The sequence below is a fragment of the Myotis daubentonii genome, chromosome 8, assembly GCF_963259705.1.
Source record: "Myotis daubentonii chromosome 8, mMyoDau2.1, whole genome shotgun sequence".
NCBI lineage: Eukaryota > Metazoa > Chordata > Mammalia > Chiroptera > Vespertilionidae > Myotis > Myotis daubentonii.
The window spans coordinates 18,822,561-18,839,476 of NC_081847.1; the positions used below are offsets into that span (position 1 = coordinate 18,822,561).

General features: G+C 42.4%; 2 protein-coding genes across 3 annotated transcripts in view; both read right to left on the minus strand.

The window, feature by feature from the left end:
* The window catches only part of KAT14 (lysine acetyltransferase 14), a 34,794-nt gene extending 26,246 nt beyond the window's left edge, over positions 1-8,548 (minus strand). For both annotated transcript variants that reach the window (XM_059705460.1, XM_059705461.1), the window contains exons 1-2: positions 8,282-8,548; positions 6,325-6,443 (exon numbers count right to left, since the gene is read on the minus strand). In XM_059705460.1, coding sequence (XP_059561443.1) covers positions 6,325-6,443; positions 8,282-8,540 — 378 coding nt within the window. In that variant the 5' untranslated portion in view covers positions 8,541-8,548. The remainder of the gene's footprint in view (positions 1-6,324; positions 6,444-8,281) is intronic.
* Positions 8,549-8,858: 310 nt separating this feature from the next.
* LOC132239324 (protein PET117 homolog, mitochondrial) lies at positions 8,859-13,601 on the minus strand. Its single transcript, XM_059705462.1, has 2 exons — positions 13,408-13,601; positions 8,859-9,002 (listed from the first exon to the last, which is right to left on the minus strand). The coding sequence occupies exons 1-2, from the start codon at positions 13,501-13,503 to the stop codon at positions 8,859-8,861; spliced, it is 240 nt and encodes a 79-aa protein (XP_059561445.1). The 5' UTR covers positions 13,504-13,601.
* Positions 13,602-16,916: the final 3,315 nt, after the last annotated feature.

The window sequence follows — 16,916 nt, forward strand, 5'->3', positions numbered from 1 at the left end:
AATGAATATATATATATTTGAAAAAAATTTTTAATCCTTAAATAATTATTTCCATAAGGAGTGTCCTGAAGCTGTAAGGAATCTAATAAAGTGCAATTCATGCCCCATCATCTGGGTCCACAGCATAACTCCCAATGGTACCACGAGAAGACTTATGCCTGAAGGCAATTCTGCTGTTTCCACTGAGTTTCAGTTTCTGCCATCCTTAAACTTGTAAAACTTGCAGATGGCCTAACAAATAATTAACCCCATGAACAGATTTTTCAAATTCTTTCACTGATTTTTGCATTGGGTCAACCAAAAAGCAGTAATTGTTCATGAGGAGTTACTCTTTAATGGATATGGAATTTCAGTTTGGGAAGATAAGAAAATTCTGGAGGAGAAACCAAGATGGCGGCATAGGTAAACACAGGGAATTGCTGCCTCGCACACAACCACTTCAAAAATACAACTCAAAGACAAAACAGACATCATCCAGAACCACAGGAAGGCTGGCTGAGTGGGAATTCTACAACTAGAAGGAGAGAGAAAAGCACACGGAGACTCAGAGGAGGTGCGGAAGTAAAGGGCAGAGGTATGGAGGCGCACATGGAAAGGGCTGGCAACTGAGGACACGGTTGTCTTTTTCAATAGGGAGGGAGTCTCAAGCTCCCGACTGCTCTGAACTCCAGTTCCAGGCGAGTCTCTGGGGACCCAGACTCATACGGTGAGAAACTGGACTGTCTGGCATCAGTTGGAACTCAAGGGCAGCTTTCTCTTAGAGGTGCTTGCAGCGATTACTGGGACACTGAAACTCGGGGCCTCTTAGGGTAGGACTGAGGAGCAGCCATAGCTGCTTGCTCCACCCTGTTGATCCCCTGAGACCCTGTCCCACCCAAGCTGTGCGCAGAGGCTTTTGCATATGAAAGGCCTGGCCCTTTGCAATCTGAAAATTACCTAACAAACTGCAACTGGGTCAGAGAGACCCAGAACTTCCAAAAGAAGGCCCAAGGCCCCACATCAGCTTGCACTGCTTCACAGCTGGGCCTCATCTGGGCACCTCCAAACCCCAAACAAAGAAGAGGAATCTGCAGATCTCTCCATAGCTCCTGCTGGGTAGCCTCAGGCAGAGGCTAAATTAGCACCTCCTTAGAGATCCAAGAGCCAGTGTACCCAGTGGTCAGAGTGGGACCATCCAGATTAAAACTCCTCAGACCCATAAGGGACACACTAAGGGGGCAGACTCAGTGAGCACCAAAGCCCCACTGAAGCAAGTCTTGTCCCAGAAGGGTGTCTCCAGCACAGAAGTTCTCCCACTGCAGACACAGCTGATTCTCACAGCCAATTAGCCTGGAGGTCAATTCCTCCCAGTGATACCAACAACAACCAAGGCTTAACTACAACAAGACTGTGCACAAAGCCCACAAAGGAGTGCACCAAGAGTGTCCACCTCAGGTAATTGCGGAGGCTGAGCCACTGGGCCCTATAGGACACCTAGCACACAAAGCCACTCTATCAACACAGGGAAGCATAAAAAATGCAGAGACAAAGAAACAGGTCACAAATGACAGAAATGGAGGAAAGCAAACTACTGGATATAGAATTCAAAACCATGGTTATAAGGTTTTTCAAGAATTTTCTAGAAACAGCCAATAAATTTAGTGATACCCTCAAGAAATCTATTGAGACCCTTGAGAATATGAAAAAGGACCAACTAGAAATTAACACATTGTTTGCAGGTAGTTTTTATCGTGCGCCAACAGGTGGCGCGGGCCATTTTTGCTAATTTTTTGCGCAAATGGCAACGTTCAGTAAAATTACGATAACTTTAGTTTATGTATTTATACGTTACCCGCATTCTACCGCTAGTCTATAAAAAACGTATTAATACGTGTCCCGTGCTCTACTACACTGGTAGAACGTATAAATACGTAAAACGTATAAATACGTTTCCCACATACAATGTGTTAAGCATACACTGACTGAAATAAAGAATATTATACAGAGTACCAACAGCAGACTAGAGGATCGCAAGAATCAAGTCAAAGATTTGAAATACGAAGAAGCAAAAAACACCCAACCGGAAAAACAAAAAGAAAAAAGAATCCAAAAATATGAAGATAGTGTAAGGAGCCTCTGGGACAACTTCAAGCGTACCAACATCTGAATTATGGGGGTGCCAGAAGAAGAGAGAGAGCAAGATACTGAAAACCTATTTGAAGAAATAATGACAGAAAACTTCCCCTACCTGGTGAAAGAAATAGACTTACAAGTCCAGGAAGTGCAGAGAACCCCAAACAAAAGGAATCCAAAGAGGACCACACCAAGACACATCATCATTAAAATGCCAAGAGCAAAAGACAAAGAGAGAATCTTAAAAGCAGCAAGAGAAAGAAAGTCAGTTACCTACAAGGGAATACCCATACAACTGTCAGCTGATTTCTCAACAGAAACTTTGCAGGCCAGAAGGGAGTGGCAAGAAATATTCAAAGTGATGAATAGCAAGATCCTACAACCAAGATTACTTTACCCAGAAAAGCTATCATTCAGAATTGAAGGTCAGATAAAGAGCTTCACAGATAAGAAAAAGCTAAAGAAGTTCATCACCACCAAACCAGTATTATACGAAATGCTGAAAGGTATCCTTTAAGAAGAGGAAGAAGAAGAAAAAGGTAAAGATACAAATTATGAACAACAAATACACATCTATCAACAAGTGAATCTAACAATCAAGTGAATAAATAATCTGATGAACAGAATGAACTGGTGATTATAATAGAATCAGGGGCATAGAAAGGGAGTGGACTGACTATTCTTGTGGGGGAAAGGGTAGAAGATGGGATAAATGGTGATGAAAGGAGACTTGATCTGGGGTGGTAACACACAATACCATACACAGATGATAAATTGTAAAACTGTACACCTGAAACCTATATAATTTTTATTAACCAATATCACCCCAATAACTTCAATTAAAAAAAAATTAGGGTAGAAGAGGGGAAAAATAGGTTGTGAGCCCCAAACTTCATACTTGAAAGGAAAGGACTTTCTTAAATGTGAGTTGAGCCTTCCATAAGCTTCCCAATGAAGCCTTCTGCTATTTTCATTACCAGACTCCAATTCTTTGGGCAGCTGACTCAAAAACCCTTTCCTCAAAATCGGTGACTTTTGACAATAGTTAGGAAATAAATTAAAATCACAATGGCCATCCCTTTGGAAACGAAGTTGTAATCTGATAAATTAGACATACAGCAACTCCAAAAATTGGAGCAAGAAAGGAGCTCGGATAAAGAGTTCGGATAAACGTATAAATACGTTTCCACATACAATGTGTTAAGCATACACTGACTGAAATAAAGAATATTATATAGAGTACCAACAGCAGACTAGAGGATCACAAGAATCAAGTCAAAGATTTGAAATACGAAGAAGCAAAAAACACCCAACCGGAAAAACAAAAAGAAAAAAGAATCCAAAAATATGAAGATAGTGTAAGGAGCCTCTGGGACAACTTCAAGCGTACCAACATCTGAATTATGGGGGTGCCATAATTCAGATGTGGGAGATGCGGGAAGAGACTGGACAAAAATCGTGCACCTATGGATGAGGACAGTGGGGGGGAGGAGTAAGGGCAGAGGGTTGGGTGGGAACCGGGTGGAGGGGAGCTAAGGGGGGGAAAAAGAGGAACAACTGTAATAATCTGAACAATAAAGATTTAATTTAAAAAAAGAGAAAATTCTGGAAATGGATAGTCGTGATGGTTGCCAAACAATGTGAATATACTTCATACCACTGAATTGTACACTTAAAAATGCTTAAAACTTTAAACATTTACGCTATGTATATATTACCTCAATTTTTAAAAGTCACTGTTCAAGAAATACTTTAAGGAAAGAATGAAGTGAACTTCTGGCCGCTCTCAGACTCCCAGAGTAACCCAGAAACAGTATTCACTGTTAATCTCAGTGGTAAATACAGAAGTATCTATTAATTTACTTACTTCTGATACTATTTTTTTAAATATATGAAACATTTCATGACTTTAAAAAGTTAAAATTCACATACTTACTTGAAAACAACTTTTATCTATTATCACAATATTTTCTGAGGAAACTACAAATTCAATATATAAAGGACATAGTTTTCCTCCTGTCCTGGAATTTATAATCTAAAAGAATGAATCCCAGTTCAATTTTCTGCTCTCCCACTGTCAGACCAAGCTAGCCCTGTGAACCAGTGCATCCCAGGGCCTAGCCCAGGGCTGGCACAGCCACAGCAGGCACTTCACAAGCATCTTGAAAAACCAACATGGTCTCTTTCTTTACCTGCAAGGTAAGGATAACTGTCCAGGATAAGAATGTAAAAAATACACTCTCCTTCCCAAGCACATGATAAAATTTCTCCTGCATTTCAAACTGTTGTTCAGAAGCCACCAAAGAGGAGGGCAGGAGAGAGAAAGAGGGCATGGGAGAAAGAGGCCTTTTAGTCAGGAGACCAGACTTCTTTACTGTTGGTATTTTGTAATACAAGCAAGCATTTCTATTTATTCCTTTGATAAATCAACAAATACAAAGTTTAAGATTTAAAAAAACAGAGAAAATTCACATTCCAATATATCTATAACCAGTATTTGGTGGCATCAATGGAATCTACTCAAGATCAACTGAGTCTCTTTCAGCTCTTTAATGAGACTGAGTTTTTAAGATGCAACAGAAACACTGATCAGTAGCTTGCCAAGAACTAGATGTGTCTGATCTAAGTTATGATTTAATCAGACCAGTATTATCTACCATCAATGTGTCTTTGGAAGTAAAAAATAATTTTCAAGGGATGTTAGTTTAACTAAATGTGCAAACTGATCCAATATTACATATTCTGAGCAACACAATAAAAAACTACTTTTTCTTTTAAAAAGAACCTTCACAGAAAACTCACATTCTTGAAAATAACAAAAATACATATATTTGCTCTTCCATATTATAGCTTTTGAAAAGCTACCTGCAGGCAAATGCAAATCTGCCTACATATGCACACATCAGAATAACCTATTAATATTAACCTGACCTTGGATAGAGGCAGATCTCATGTATGCTTCGAGAAAAATATTGGAATTACAATATTCATGAAACTATATCCTCAATACAAACTTCATTTTCTACTCAAACATTTTCAGACAAGTCAAAGACTCACTCTCTCCATTCAGCAATGACAGATTTCATGACGAGCTATCTAATAAAGCTCTGATAACTAAGACATCTAAGGCTGCTAAAGCAACTACAATTTACAAGGAACACCTGAAGTGGCCTAGATGGTATAATCTACAATTTTTCTCATTACCCTGTTCATTTCCTTCACAGCAAAAAAGTGCTATGGGTAACTAACTTATTTGTCTGCTTACAATCTAAAATAAATGTCTATAATGTCACACCAGGGGCAGGGTTTATAGCTGTCTTGTTCATCACAGTAGTTTCCACGCACTCAAAATTTGTTGAATCAATAAACATAAAATTGAATATGCATAATTCATTCATTTTTAGAGCTTAAAGACTATATGTACATTGTGCCTACTATAGATACACTAGTATTAATTTAAAAACAAACCAAAAAATTAATATAACCAAAAATCAATAAAAAGCTATTATTCAGACTATGTAGTTGGATTATGGTATTGGTACTGAAGACGGTTAAAAGTAGACATAGGGCCCTGGCCGGGTGGCTGTTGACTGGAGTGCTGTCCTGGGCACCAAAAGATTGTGGGTTCAATTCCCGGTCAGGGCACATACATAGATTGTGTGGGTTTGATCGCCAGTTAAGATGCGGGAAGCAACAGATTGATGATTCTCTCTCTTCCTTCCTGTCTAAATTAATAGGGTGAGGATTTTTTAAAAAGCAGACATAAGTATTCATCAAACAAAAAATATTCATATAGGTTTGCATTCAAATGCAGAAAAGTGGATTATGTTGGTTTCTGCAATCAACCATGTCTTCCAAATTTATTTCCTATGTGGCCATCTTTACAATTTTTAAAATGGTTTCATTGTTCAAGAAAAGGCTGCCAGAAAAATGTGACCCTCATTTTCAATTAAAATCAAAATTTAGTATTATAGATAAAAATGATATCGTGTGTGAAGTTTTTAAGAATCTCAAACCCAATTCACTAAGTTAGCAGTGAGTCCCGTCCAAGAACTCCTTTCTCCACACATTCAATATATAATTTTGATGGGGAAATAAAAAGTGACCCTCCAAACAGCTCAAAATCTCATGTAAGTTCCTCTTTCTGTAGATATTCCAATAAATTCCTTGGAGGACCAACCTCCTGAATTCTATAGAAGAGCCTTTACTCACTTGCTGCCATGTTAGCTTCAGCCTTTCATACTGCTCCTTGCCATCTTCTGAGCAATCGGAACAAGTAAACCTAAAGAAATTATCACCCTTAAGGTAACTGAGCTGTTCCCTCAGCTGACCTAGGAGAAAAACAAAAAAGTATATCATAGGTTTATCTAAGAAGAGGGGTAACTCAAAGGTTTAATTCATTTAGCAACCAGATTTTAAGTTTCCCATACTGTTTTTCCTTTATTTCAGCCAGTTCATGATAGAAGGAGGCAGGGAAGGGAATAGAGATTTTTATTCTTCCAACATCAGTGTATTCCCATGAAGATCATTGGTTCCCAACTTTTAGAAGAAATTGGAAAAAGCAGTTATTATTGCTCACTAGATTTTCCAACTGTTAACATTCCAGACTCCTACAGGTCTCTTCACACAGTCTTTCAAAAAATACCTTAGCTCCCACCGAGTATCAGGCACTGGGCTAGGAACTGGGAATACTATGCCCAAGACAGGCCTAGTAACTGCTCTCAGTTTACAAATTCTGTAGGGGAAACATGAGGAAATAGGTAATCACAACAGCACAGTGGTTCTCCATCCTCACTGTACATCAGAGTGGTTTTGTTTTAATGTCTTGGCTTACCCCACATGAAATAAATCAATCTCTGAAGCGGAGCTGGGGTCTGCATTTTTTAAAGTGACACATGCTCTGGAGGACATGAAAACCACTGCAGTAGTAAGGGCAATGTGAGGGCACATAAAAGGGATGCCCGGCCCATGCTGGGAAGATAGGAGAGCTAGAAAAAGTGGGTTCTATAGGATGACTAGAATTAGCCAGAGGAAGAGAGGTGCTTGTGTGTATGGGGGAAGGGCATGGAGGCTAGAGATGAATATTCCAGAAAGAAAATTAAAATGTGCTTAGTCCCAGGGATGAGAGAGACTTGTTTGTAGAGAATTAAAAGCTCACCCTAACAGCAAAGGTCTGTTTATGTGTGAGGAGACTAGGATACTAGAGAGAGAGGCTAAAGAAGTTAGCAGGGGCATAATCATAAAGGGCAGGTTAAGATGTATACCGTCAGGACAAGGAGAAAGCCACTGAGATTTTCAGGCAGGACCCTGAATTAATAAGCAGAAAGAGACACCTCACAAACAAAAACTACCTATAATGAAGTCTAGATTTGTTTTCTGTGAAAAGTTATGTGTTAGTAGTAACTATTAATCTGAATAGTTGAATCTTCGGCAAAAACATTTCCACATACCAGAAAATAACCCACTTCACAATTCCCTAGTTACAAATTCTATTACACAAAGAATTCCTCTAGTCTAGTGCGTACGTCTTTACTAGTCTCTGCCTAACAGGAAAACCCTGTTGTGGTAAGACTCATGATGACTGGCAAAGCATATCTTCCTTGAGAACTAGGAAGCTAGCAGGTGAAAGACTGAGTTGAAAAATTAAAGTATCAGGGGAGCATGTGTGTGTATCTATCTCTTGCCAGCAGATCACAGAGGCCAACAAGAGAAAACAAGAATGATCCTAGGAAAAAAGAGCACAAAACACTTTAATCTGCTAATTCTGGCCTTACTTCAGCCTATCATAGCAGGAATTTTCCATGTAAGTTAAATACTAAGAGTAATTTTTATGAACTTGAACTTTAATTCTACACTGGGCCCCAAAGTCTTACCATAGCCTTATTAGAAAAATCTGGCTAATTTTTTAAAGTAACACAGGATATCCCATTTTCTAGTCTTTATTGGGTTACCATCAAAAACTTTATTTTAACAATGTGATAAATATCAACAGTAATTTTTATAAGTATAAATGTGTCTGCTTTATATAAATTTGTAGTTAATCAACTAAACTAAAAATATAATAATTATCTTTTTATTTAGGTCTATTTTACATTCTTTTTTTCCCCCATGGGTTAGAAAAACAAACACATAGAAACTGACAGATCAAAGGAATCGAGAAGCTCCTTACTGGCTGGTATCCATTTTTGGCATTTGTCACAGAAGTAGGACAGCTGCTCCTCCATCCAGGACACATCTCCTTCATCACTGTTGAGGGAATCCCCACTCTGATCATGAGACAAGTCCACTGATGCCTGGTCCTCCGATTCAACAATCAGGAGAGTCTCCCCCTCCACTTCACCCTCCTCCAGTCCTTCTGAGGTAGAGGTTCTTGTTGCTTCATCATCATGGCGACTTATCAAACTACCTAGGTGGATGTTACTATCCATCCCTTCTTTCTCAGAGGGTCAGAAGTGCTTTCGTAACAATCCTAAGCTCTGACCAAGCATAAAGAGGCCTTTATCAGGATTACACAAACAAAAACTCTTCAGGAGAGTGTCTGCCCTATTCTCTACTCAGATATAATGAACTTTTAAAGTAATAATTTAGTATAATTCATTGTCCTTTTCCTTGATTGAGATTAAAAGGACAGTGACCAAAAAAAGGTTGAAAATCTTACTAAGCTATTCTCCATCAACACACTCACATGCACATACACATTCAACACTATCTGTCCCATCAATATTTCACATTCATTTCAAGTCATGTTATTTGAGATCCTTTGCCAATAATATCTTCTCTCTTTCGGCTTCAAGTTGTTCAGTCAAAAGAATCTGTTCTCCCAAAAGACGAATGTTTTCTTTTTTCCGATTTTGCCTCTCAATGTCTCTGATCACTCCGTCACGAAGCCTCTAAAAATGTAAGAAACAGATTTCAGTAGCACCCTGAACAGGTGGTTCCCATCCTTGTTACATTCAAAACCAAATAACAGTGTTACCAAAATACACTTAAAACTTTCGGATGCCAAATATCCAACTACTCCTTTAACTTTCTCTATAAATGTAAAATGTAATAAAGAAACCATCAAATTAATCTGGGAGTATGCTATAACGTTATCACTTAAATGACTATTGACCATATTTTAAGAAATTGCTGAAGACTGAGTATAGAAAATTTAAATGGAAATAACAATTAAAAAAGAAAAACTGTCACTATGTTGAATTTTAAAACTTTTAATTGATATGACACTTAAAATATTTGATAAGAATTATTACAGTAACTCTGTGAACTACTTCCCTGTTAGCAATTTTCCTAGCTAAGTAAACATCAAAGAAAAAAAAAAGATTGCTAAAATATGAACAAGCTATAAGGTAGATGCAAAAAAGTAAAAAACCCAGCTTCTAGTATACAAAGAGAAAAAGTAAAAATTATACAGAATTACTAATCAATTACGTAACAGAGAAGGAAAAAAAATAGAATGCTACTATCAGAGGAAAAATTAAAGGCCCATCAATGGTAGTTACTTTGATAAGCACTAAAGAACATGGATCTGGCACCAAAGATGAGACTTTTTAAAGCATCAATCCAGTCATGACTAATAAATAACATTTTATAGTCACAGGTCACAAAATGCTCTAATAAGTTTCTAATAGCAGCCTTGTGAGGCAGAATTAATGGGGAAGGGGCAGGGGTCTGAATGTTTTTTTCATTATTATGATGTCTATTTAAGAGACTTTCACCAAGTATCTACTTGCTGGACCTCGAGGCCTAGAGCTTCATTCCCTATTATGAGGAGTAGAGAGTCCTAAGACTAATAATTCAACTGAAAACCAACTTTCTTGATCCCTGAACCCTTGGCAAGACCTCCAGAGCCAGAAATGGAAGTGCTCATTCCACTCCTCCCTCCCCAATTCTTCGGATCCTGTGCTCCACACCACCCCACCCCCAAAGCTCACACCTTCCACTGTAATCCCTCCACAACTGTCTGAGATCCTACCCTTTTCAGAGACTTGAGTACATGCTTAGGATCTTGCTCTCGAATCCATCATTTGCTATCTTCCTCCAAGTTTCAATGTGCTGACCGCCTCCCACATCTTTCCTGTGAGGTCCACTTAACTACCTTACGAACCACCTCACTTACTAACCACTAAGGCTTCTCCACTATTCCAATTCTAACACCTAGAACTCTGGCTCCTCACGTAAGTACTACTTGGTTTTGTGTGTGTGTGTGTGTGTGCGTGTGTGTGTTTTTAAACATATTTTTTATTGATTTTTTACAGAGAGGAAGGGAGAGGAATAGAGAATTAGAAACATCGACCAGCTGCCTCCTGCACACTCCCCACCGGGTATGTGCCCGCAACCAAGGCACATGCCCTTGACCGGAATCGAACCTGGGACCCTTGAGTCTGCAGGCCGATGCTCTATCCATTGAGTCAAACTGGTCAGGGCAGTACTACTTGTTTTGCAGGGTTCCCACGAGGATGAAAGATCTATATAATAAAAGGGTAATATGCAAATTGACTTTAACAGCAGAATGACTGGGAATGACTGGTCACTATGATACACACTGACCACCAGGGGGCAGATGCTCAATGCAGGAGCTGTCCCCTGGTGGTCAGTTTGCTCCCACAGGGGGAGCTCTGCTCAGCCACAAGCCAGGCTAAGGATGTCCGACTGCAACTTAGGTCTGCTCCCTGCTGGTAAGTGGACATCCCCCAAGGGCTCCCGGGCTGCCAGAGGGATGTCTGACTGCCAGCTTGGGCCCGATCCCCCAGGGAGCGGGCCTAAGCCAGCAGGTGGACATCTTCCTAGGGGTCCCAGACTGCAAGAGGGCATAGGCCGGGCTGAGGGACCCCCCCTCATACCCCCCCTGAGTGCACAAATTTTTGTGCACCGGGCCTCTAGTAATGTATATAAAATGCTTGGTACAGTGCCTGGTATGTAATAGACAGTCAAGAAACAACAGTCATTATTTATTTCTTGCTTCCTTGAACCTTCTTACATATCTACCATGTCAATCATTTGGACAACTCTTCCCCACTGCTAGAAAGTAAGCCCACATGAATAATTGGATGTAAGATCAGATAAACACAGGTTATTCTGGTCAATCTTTTCTTCATCTCTAACTTCCAAATATCTAAATCTACCTGTTCTTCCACTCTAGCAGGCAGCCAGGGTTTCTTAACCCTGACTGCCTGCTAGAATCCTCTGGGTCACTTTTATTTCTTTTTAAATATTATTTTTATTGATTTCAGAGAGAAAGGGAGGAGAAAGAGATAAACATCAACGATGAGAGAGAATCATGATTGGCTGCCTTTTGCAGGCCCCCTACTGGGGACTGAGCCCAAAACCCCTGCATGTGCCCTTGACCGGATTGAACCCAGGACCCTTCAGTCTGAAGGCTGACGCTCTATCCACTGAGGCAAACAGGCTAGGGCTGGGTCGCTTTTAAAACATACTTAAGCCCAGCTGGTGTGGCTTGGTGGCTGAGTTTCAATCCAGATCAGGGCACTTGCTCGGGGGTTTCGGGCTCCATCCACAGTGTGGGGCGTGCAGGAGGCAGCCGATCAATGATTCTCTCTCATCACTGATGTTTCTCTCTCTCTCCCCCTCTTCCTTCCTCTCTAAAATCAATAAACAAAACATATCTAAGCAGAATCCCCATCCCCAAGAGATTCTGATTTAATAGGCCTGGAGGAGGGCCCAGCCTCAGCTGCATTGTAAAAACTTTCCAGGAACATCCGGTGTGTGGCTAGGTTTCAGAACCAAGCTCTAATAATCCAGCCCTACCTGACACTGAAATTCCCTGTTCACTGACCTCCGAGCTGTATCTGACACACTCGACTGCCTCTCAATTTTTCTTGGGATCACCATCTTCTTCCTTCTTGGGAGGAAGATTCCTGCCTCTATTACAAAAGCTACCCCTTTAGAACCCCAAATCTCTAGTCTCTTCCATGCCCTTTCATCATTAATCACCCCATTCCCTCCTCCACACAATTCTTGCATCTTCACAGGCTTCCCCTCCTCTGATTTCCGTGGATTGTGACCACGGAGGACAAAGCCCTCATCTGCTTCATATCTGAATACCGAGCTCACAGCACAGTCCAACGCAAGCAGTGACTTTACTATTGGTTCGGGTCATTGCTTTCACCCGCGCAAACTAGGCTCTACCAATACCCGCGCCCAGGGGTCCTCTGAGAGGTCACCAACCCCCTAGTTCCGGTTCCCACACTCAACATGCAGCGCTGTTTTCAATCAGTTAGTCTGTCTCAGGGGCGGCTTTGCTTCCTTATCTTTGTTTCCCAGAAGTTCCTGGCGATCAGTCATTAAGCGTTTACTAACTTGAATAAGAAAGAAAGAATGAGCAGAGAGACACAGAATGGTCGGTCAGGCCAGTGATCAGCAAGTCAGGGTATTATTTCTAGGGATGTAAATACCAAAAAAAAGAAAATTTAGAGGCTGGCATCGTTAACGTTCACAGAATCTAGTTTTCATGGAGATCAACCTAGAACTTGTGTGTGTGTGTGTATGTATGTATACACACATACATACATACATGCATACACATACATCTCCCATGGACACAGACAATAGTAAGGCGAAGGCCGGGGGCGGGGGGGGGGAGGGGGAGCAGGGACGGGCTAGAAGGGGTCAATAGGGGAGAAAAGGGACACGTGTATTGCTTTCAACAATAAAGATAAAAAAAACAACAGAACATACAAGCATCTCACCAAATTACCTAGGCCAAAGGCACGAAGGCGGATGCGGGAATGCTTCTTTATCGTGGGATAAAGTCTTATTAGCATTTAAACACCGCAGGACCAACCGTGGGCCCGGGGGTGGAGAGAGGCCATACATAACCTGCTGAGCGCACCCCAAGGAAACGCCTCCCCTCCTCCACCTCCTGCGGCCCCAGTGACATTCTGAAAGGTCGTGTCTTTCAGTGGCTGCCGGCTGGCGGCCACTAGGAAACGGGGCCTCTCACCACCCCATGGGCGTGCGTTCGCGGAGCCAAACTTCAGCGCCGAGGGCCGGGCTCCCAGGCGCCCGCGGGCGGGAGGGTGGCCAGGACCACTAGGGCGCACGCGGCTGGGGGTGGGGGGTGGGGGGTGGGGGGTGGGGGGCGGGGGGCTGCAGCGCCCCGGGCCGAGCCCGCGACGCGTGGGTGAGTGTGCGGGTGCCGGGCCGCGCCGCCGCGGGGGCGAGGACGGGAGAGAAGGAAAGACCAGGACCAGCGGGAAACCACGCGGGGAGACCGGAGACCCCCCAGGCCGCCGCCGCCGCCGGGCCCGGAAGAGACCGTCACGTGACACCGACCTGCCGGTCCTGCCGCTGGTTCAGATGCACGCCGACCACGGTGGCCGCCGTCAGCACCACCGAGAGGCCCAGCACCAGCTTCGAGCTCCTCGACATCCCCGCGCTGGGCGCCCCCTCCCACCACGCGAGGGAAGGGCGCCGCCGAGCATGCGTCGCCGCCAGTGCGAGCCAGACCCGACCCCTGGAGCGCAGATCCCCAGCCACTGCGATGCGGGCCGCCGCCGCCAGGCGCGAGCAATCGAGAGCCGAGCGACTCCGCGGCAGTGGGACTGCGGGTGGGACCTGGGGAACCGAGGGATGCTCTCTCTACCCTACAGGCGGCCGGGTTAAAGCACTCCCAATTCAAATTCTAAATTAGAGCCCCCCAAACAGATCCAGAGACAGGGAAGCATCGATCAGACTGTCAAACCTCAGAGGGAAGGTAGGGGAGGGTGGGGTGTTAAGGGGGAGAGAGAGCCACCAAAGGACTTGTATGCATGCATATAAGCCTAACCAGTGGACACAGACAGCAGGGAGGTGAGGGCATGAGTTGGGGGGAGAGGGGGGTCGGGCAGGTTGGGGAAGGTAATGGGGGGATGAGGACAAATATGTAATACCTTAATATCAATAAAGAAATAAAAATGTAAATAAATAAATTAGAGCCCCAGCACCTCGCCGGAGTGAGTTGGAGGGTTCCATGCCTGCACCTCTTCATTGTATCACCTTCTCACCCCCCCCCCCCTCGCCACCACCCGCGGCGATGCTGACCCAGGTGCTTTGCTCAATAGCAGCTTCACCACACTCAGCCCTCATTGTCCCTTTGGCGGGGCAGGTGCCACCAGGAGATGGAGTTTTGCTAGTTAAATGTAGACACCTTGACGCTGTGGGGCGGCTGGTCAGGGTCTGATTTTTCTTAAAATCATAGTCTTCTGGCTAAAGAGCCTGCTGACTGGGCAGCGACACCTCCTTGCCCCTTGATATGAAAAGAGCTGGTTACCTCCTTGCCCAGGTAATCCTTAAGAGATCACTTTGACACCCTGAGCCTCAGTTCCCGCCATTTATACAACAGGATTCCTGTGCCCACATCACTAGAAACATAAATGATGGAATGAAGGAGTGCTTCGAGAATAGCTGAAGGTTCTGTCCAAGGTGCAGAAAGACGTTTGGCTTTCTAATGAAGAGGTATTGTCATTAAATATTCTTTCTTACCAGAATTCACAGAGAACAAACTTTTGCTAAGGAAACAACTTTGGATGATACTAATTTGGCCTCGGCCTTAACCTCACCAAGGGCTTCTTTGACTTTCATTTCTGTAGCGCTTTACTATTCCAGCCTAAGTTATGCAAGTGTAAATGGCATGAGTGATACTGCTCTGAAGAAATGTAATACAATAAAACGGAATAATAAAAAGGTTGAAAATATCCTTTCAAGTGTCATTTTGTTCACAACATATTTCTCAGCTGGAGGAATGTACCATTGAATTGGAAAACAGGAGTCTTGCCCTAATTGACCTTGAAGTTAGAAGCAATTTAATTCAGGGTGTATTTGCATATTTCTGTAAAGAAAAAAAACTATTAGACTACTTTTAATTGTAGTCTACTACAATTAGACTACTTTTATATTGTCTTCTCCAGATATTGTTTCCCAATAAACCATCAACATGTCCTTAGACTGTAGCCCAGAGAGTTAGATGGTCTCTCATCCTGTCATCACTAATTTTCAACGTCTTCTTAAAATATTTGTTACTATACTTTTGAAAGATCCTTTAAATGTGAACAGTGTCAAATTAAATGATGGATTGTGTGTTTAAATATTTATAAGCCTGAGAAGGATGTATTGTATGATTATTGTCACATAAATTGCTAGGTTGTGAGAGAATGACTGCATGCCATCAAACACTGAAACCACGTGTGTGGTTTTTTTTTCATTAACATGATTTCCATTTAGTCTAAGTATATTTTTTTAAAATATATTTTATTGATTTTTCACAGAGAGGAAGGGAGAGAGATAGAGAGAGTTAGAAACATCGATGAGAGAGAAACATCGATCAGCTGCCTCTTGCACATCCCCCACCGGGGATGTGCCTGCAACCCAGGTACATGCCCTTGACCAGAATCGAACCCGGAACCTCTCAGTCCGCAGGCTGACGCTCTATCCACTGAGCCAAACCGGTTTCGGCAGTCTAAGTATATTTTTAAGTGTGTGCAGTGTGTTTTAACAAAAACAGTTTTCTGGGACAACTTGAAGAGTTTCTAGTAATGAATACAAGTCCAGACTTGCTAATTGACTTTTTATTTTTTCCAACAAACTTTGACTGAATGTGCCAGGAGCAGTGGATTCAAGGTTCCCCCATCCCCACGCCATCCCTCACGCAGCTTAATTTCTGCAAGAAAGACAGAGTGGCATATCAAGAATCACAATTTAAAAAGCAGTTTAAAGTAGGAATGGTTATGGACTGCATGTTTGTGTGTCTGACCCCTTCTCCCTCCCAATTCTTATGTTGAAAACATAACCTCCTATGGCATGGAATTGGGAGGAAAAGCCTCTAGTAGGAAATTAGGTTTAGATGAGGTTATGAGGGTAGAGCCCATGATGGGATTACTGTCCTTATAAGAAGAGAAAGACACTAGAGCTCGCCCTATCTCTCTACCATGTAAGGACACGGCAAGAAGGTGGTCATCAGCAAGCCAGACAGAGGGCCCTCACTAGAACCTAACCGTACCAGCACCTGCTCTCTGACTTCACAGCCTCAAAGCCGTGAGAAATAAATTTCTGTAGTTTAATCTACTCAGTTTATGGTATTTTTTTGTTATAGCAGCCACAGCTGAGACAACAATGAACTGTTCCCCCAAAGTGTGGGTGTAGGTCTACTGCTCTAGAGTCAGTATCACCCAACACAGAAGATTCAAGACCAAGTGCTCTGTCACAATCTTCCAGCAACTCTCCTACAGGAACCAGGTGCTGTCTGCTCTTAAATTCCTCTCTCTTCTCTTCTCTTCTCTTCTCTTCTCTTCTCTTCTCTTCTCTTCTCTTCTCTTCTCTTCTCTTCTCTTCTCTTTTCTCTTTTCTTCTTCTTCTTCTTCTTCTTCTTCTTCTTCTTCTTCTTCTTCTTCTTCTTCTTCTCTCTCTCTCTCTCTCTCTCTCTCTCTCTCTCTCTCTCTCTCTCAGTGATAACCCATCTCTAATGCTGATTAAATGGAAAAAATCCTGCTTAACCATCGGAGACTCTGGGTGAGAGGTGTTACTGAAATAATCACAGATATATGTACAGGTGGAACTTCCACTACAAGGTCTAAGGCTTAAATTTGAAGCCAACTCACCCACAGGGAGGGTAAAAAACATGACCTCATGACATTAGCAAACATTTAGCACATTCAGGCACACATTTGGCAGCTGTTTATGCTTTGGCTAGCATCTTCCCATTTCCTACAGCCTTCAGCCCCTGCAACCACCATTCCACTCTGCTGCTATGAGTTAGACCTTTAAAAAGTATTTGTTTTTCTTTGCCTGGCTTATTTCATTTAGCATAA

What these genes read in the sequence shown, in the direction of transcription:
- LOC132239324 (XM_059705462.1), bottom strand. Translation starts at nt 13,503, where the DNA reads ATGTCGAGGAGCTCGAAGCTGGTGCTGGGCCTCTCGGTGGTGCTGACG. An exon ending in ACCAGCGGCAGGACCGGCAG is followed by an intron (nt 9,003 to 13,407) that starts GTCGGTGTCACG and finishes TTACATTTTTAG; the next exon opens with AGGCTTCGTGACGGAGTGAT.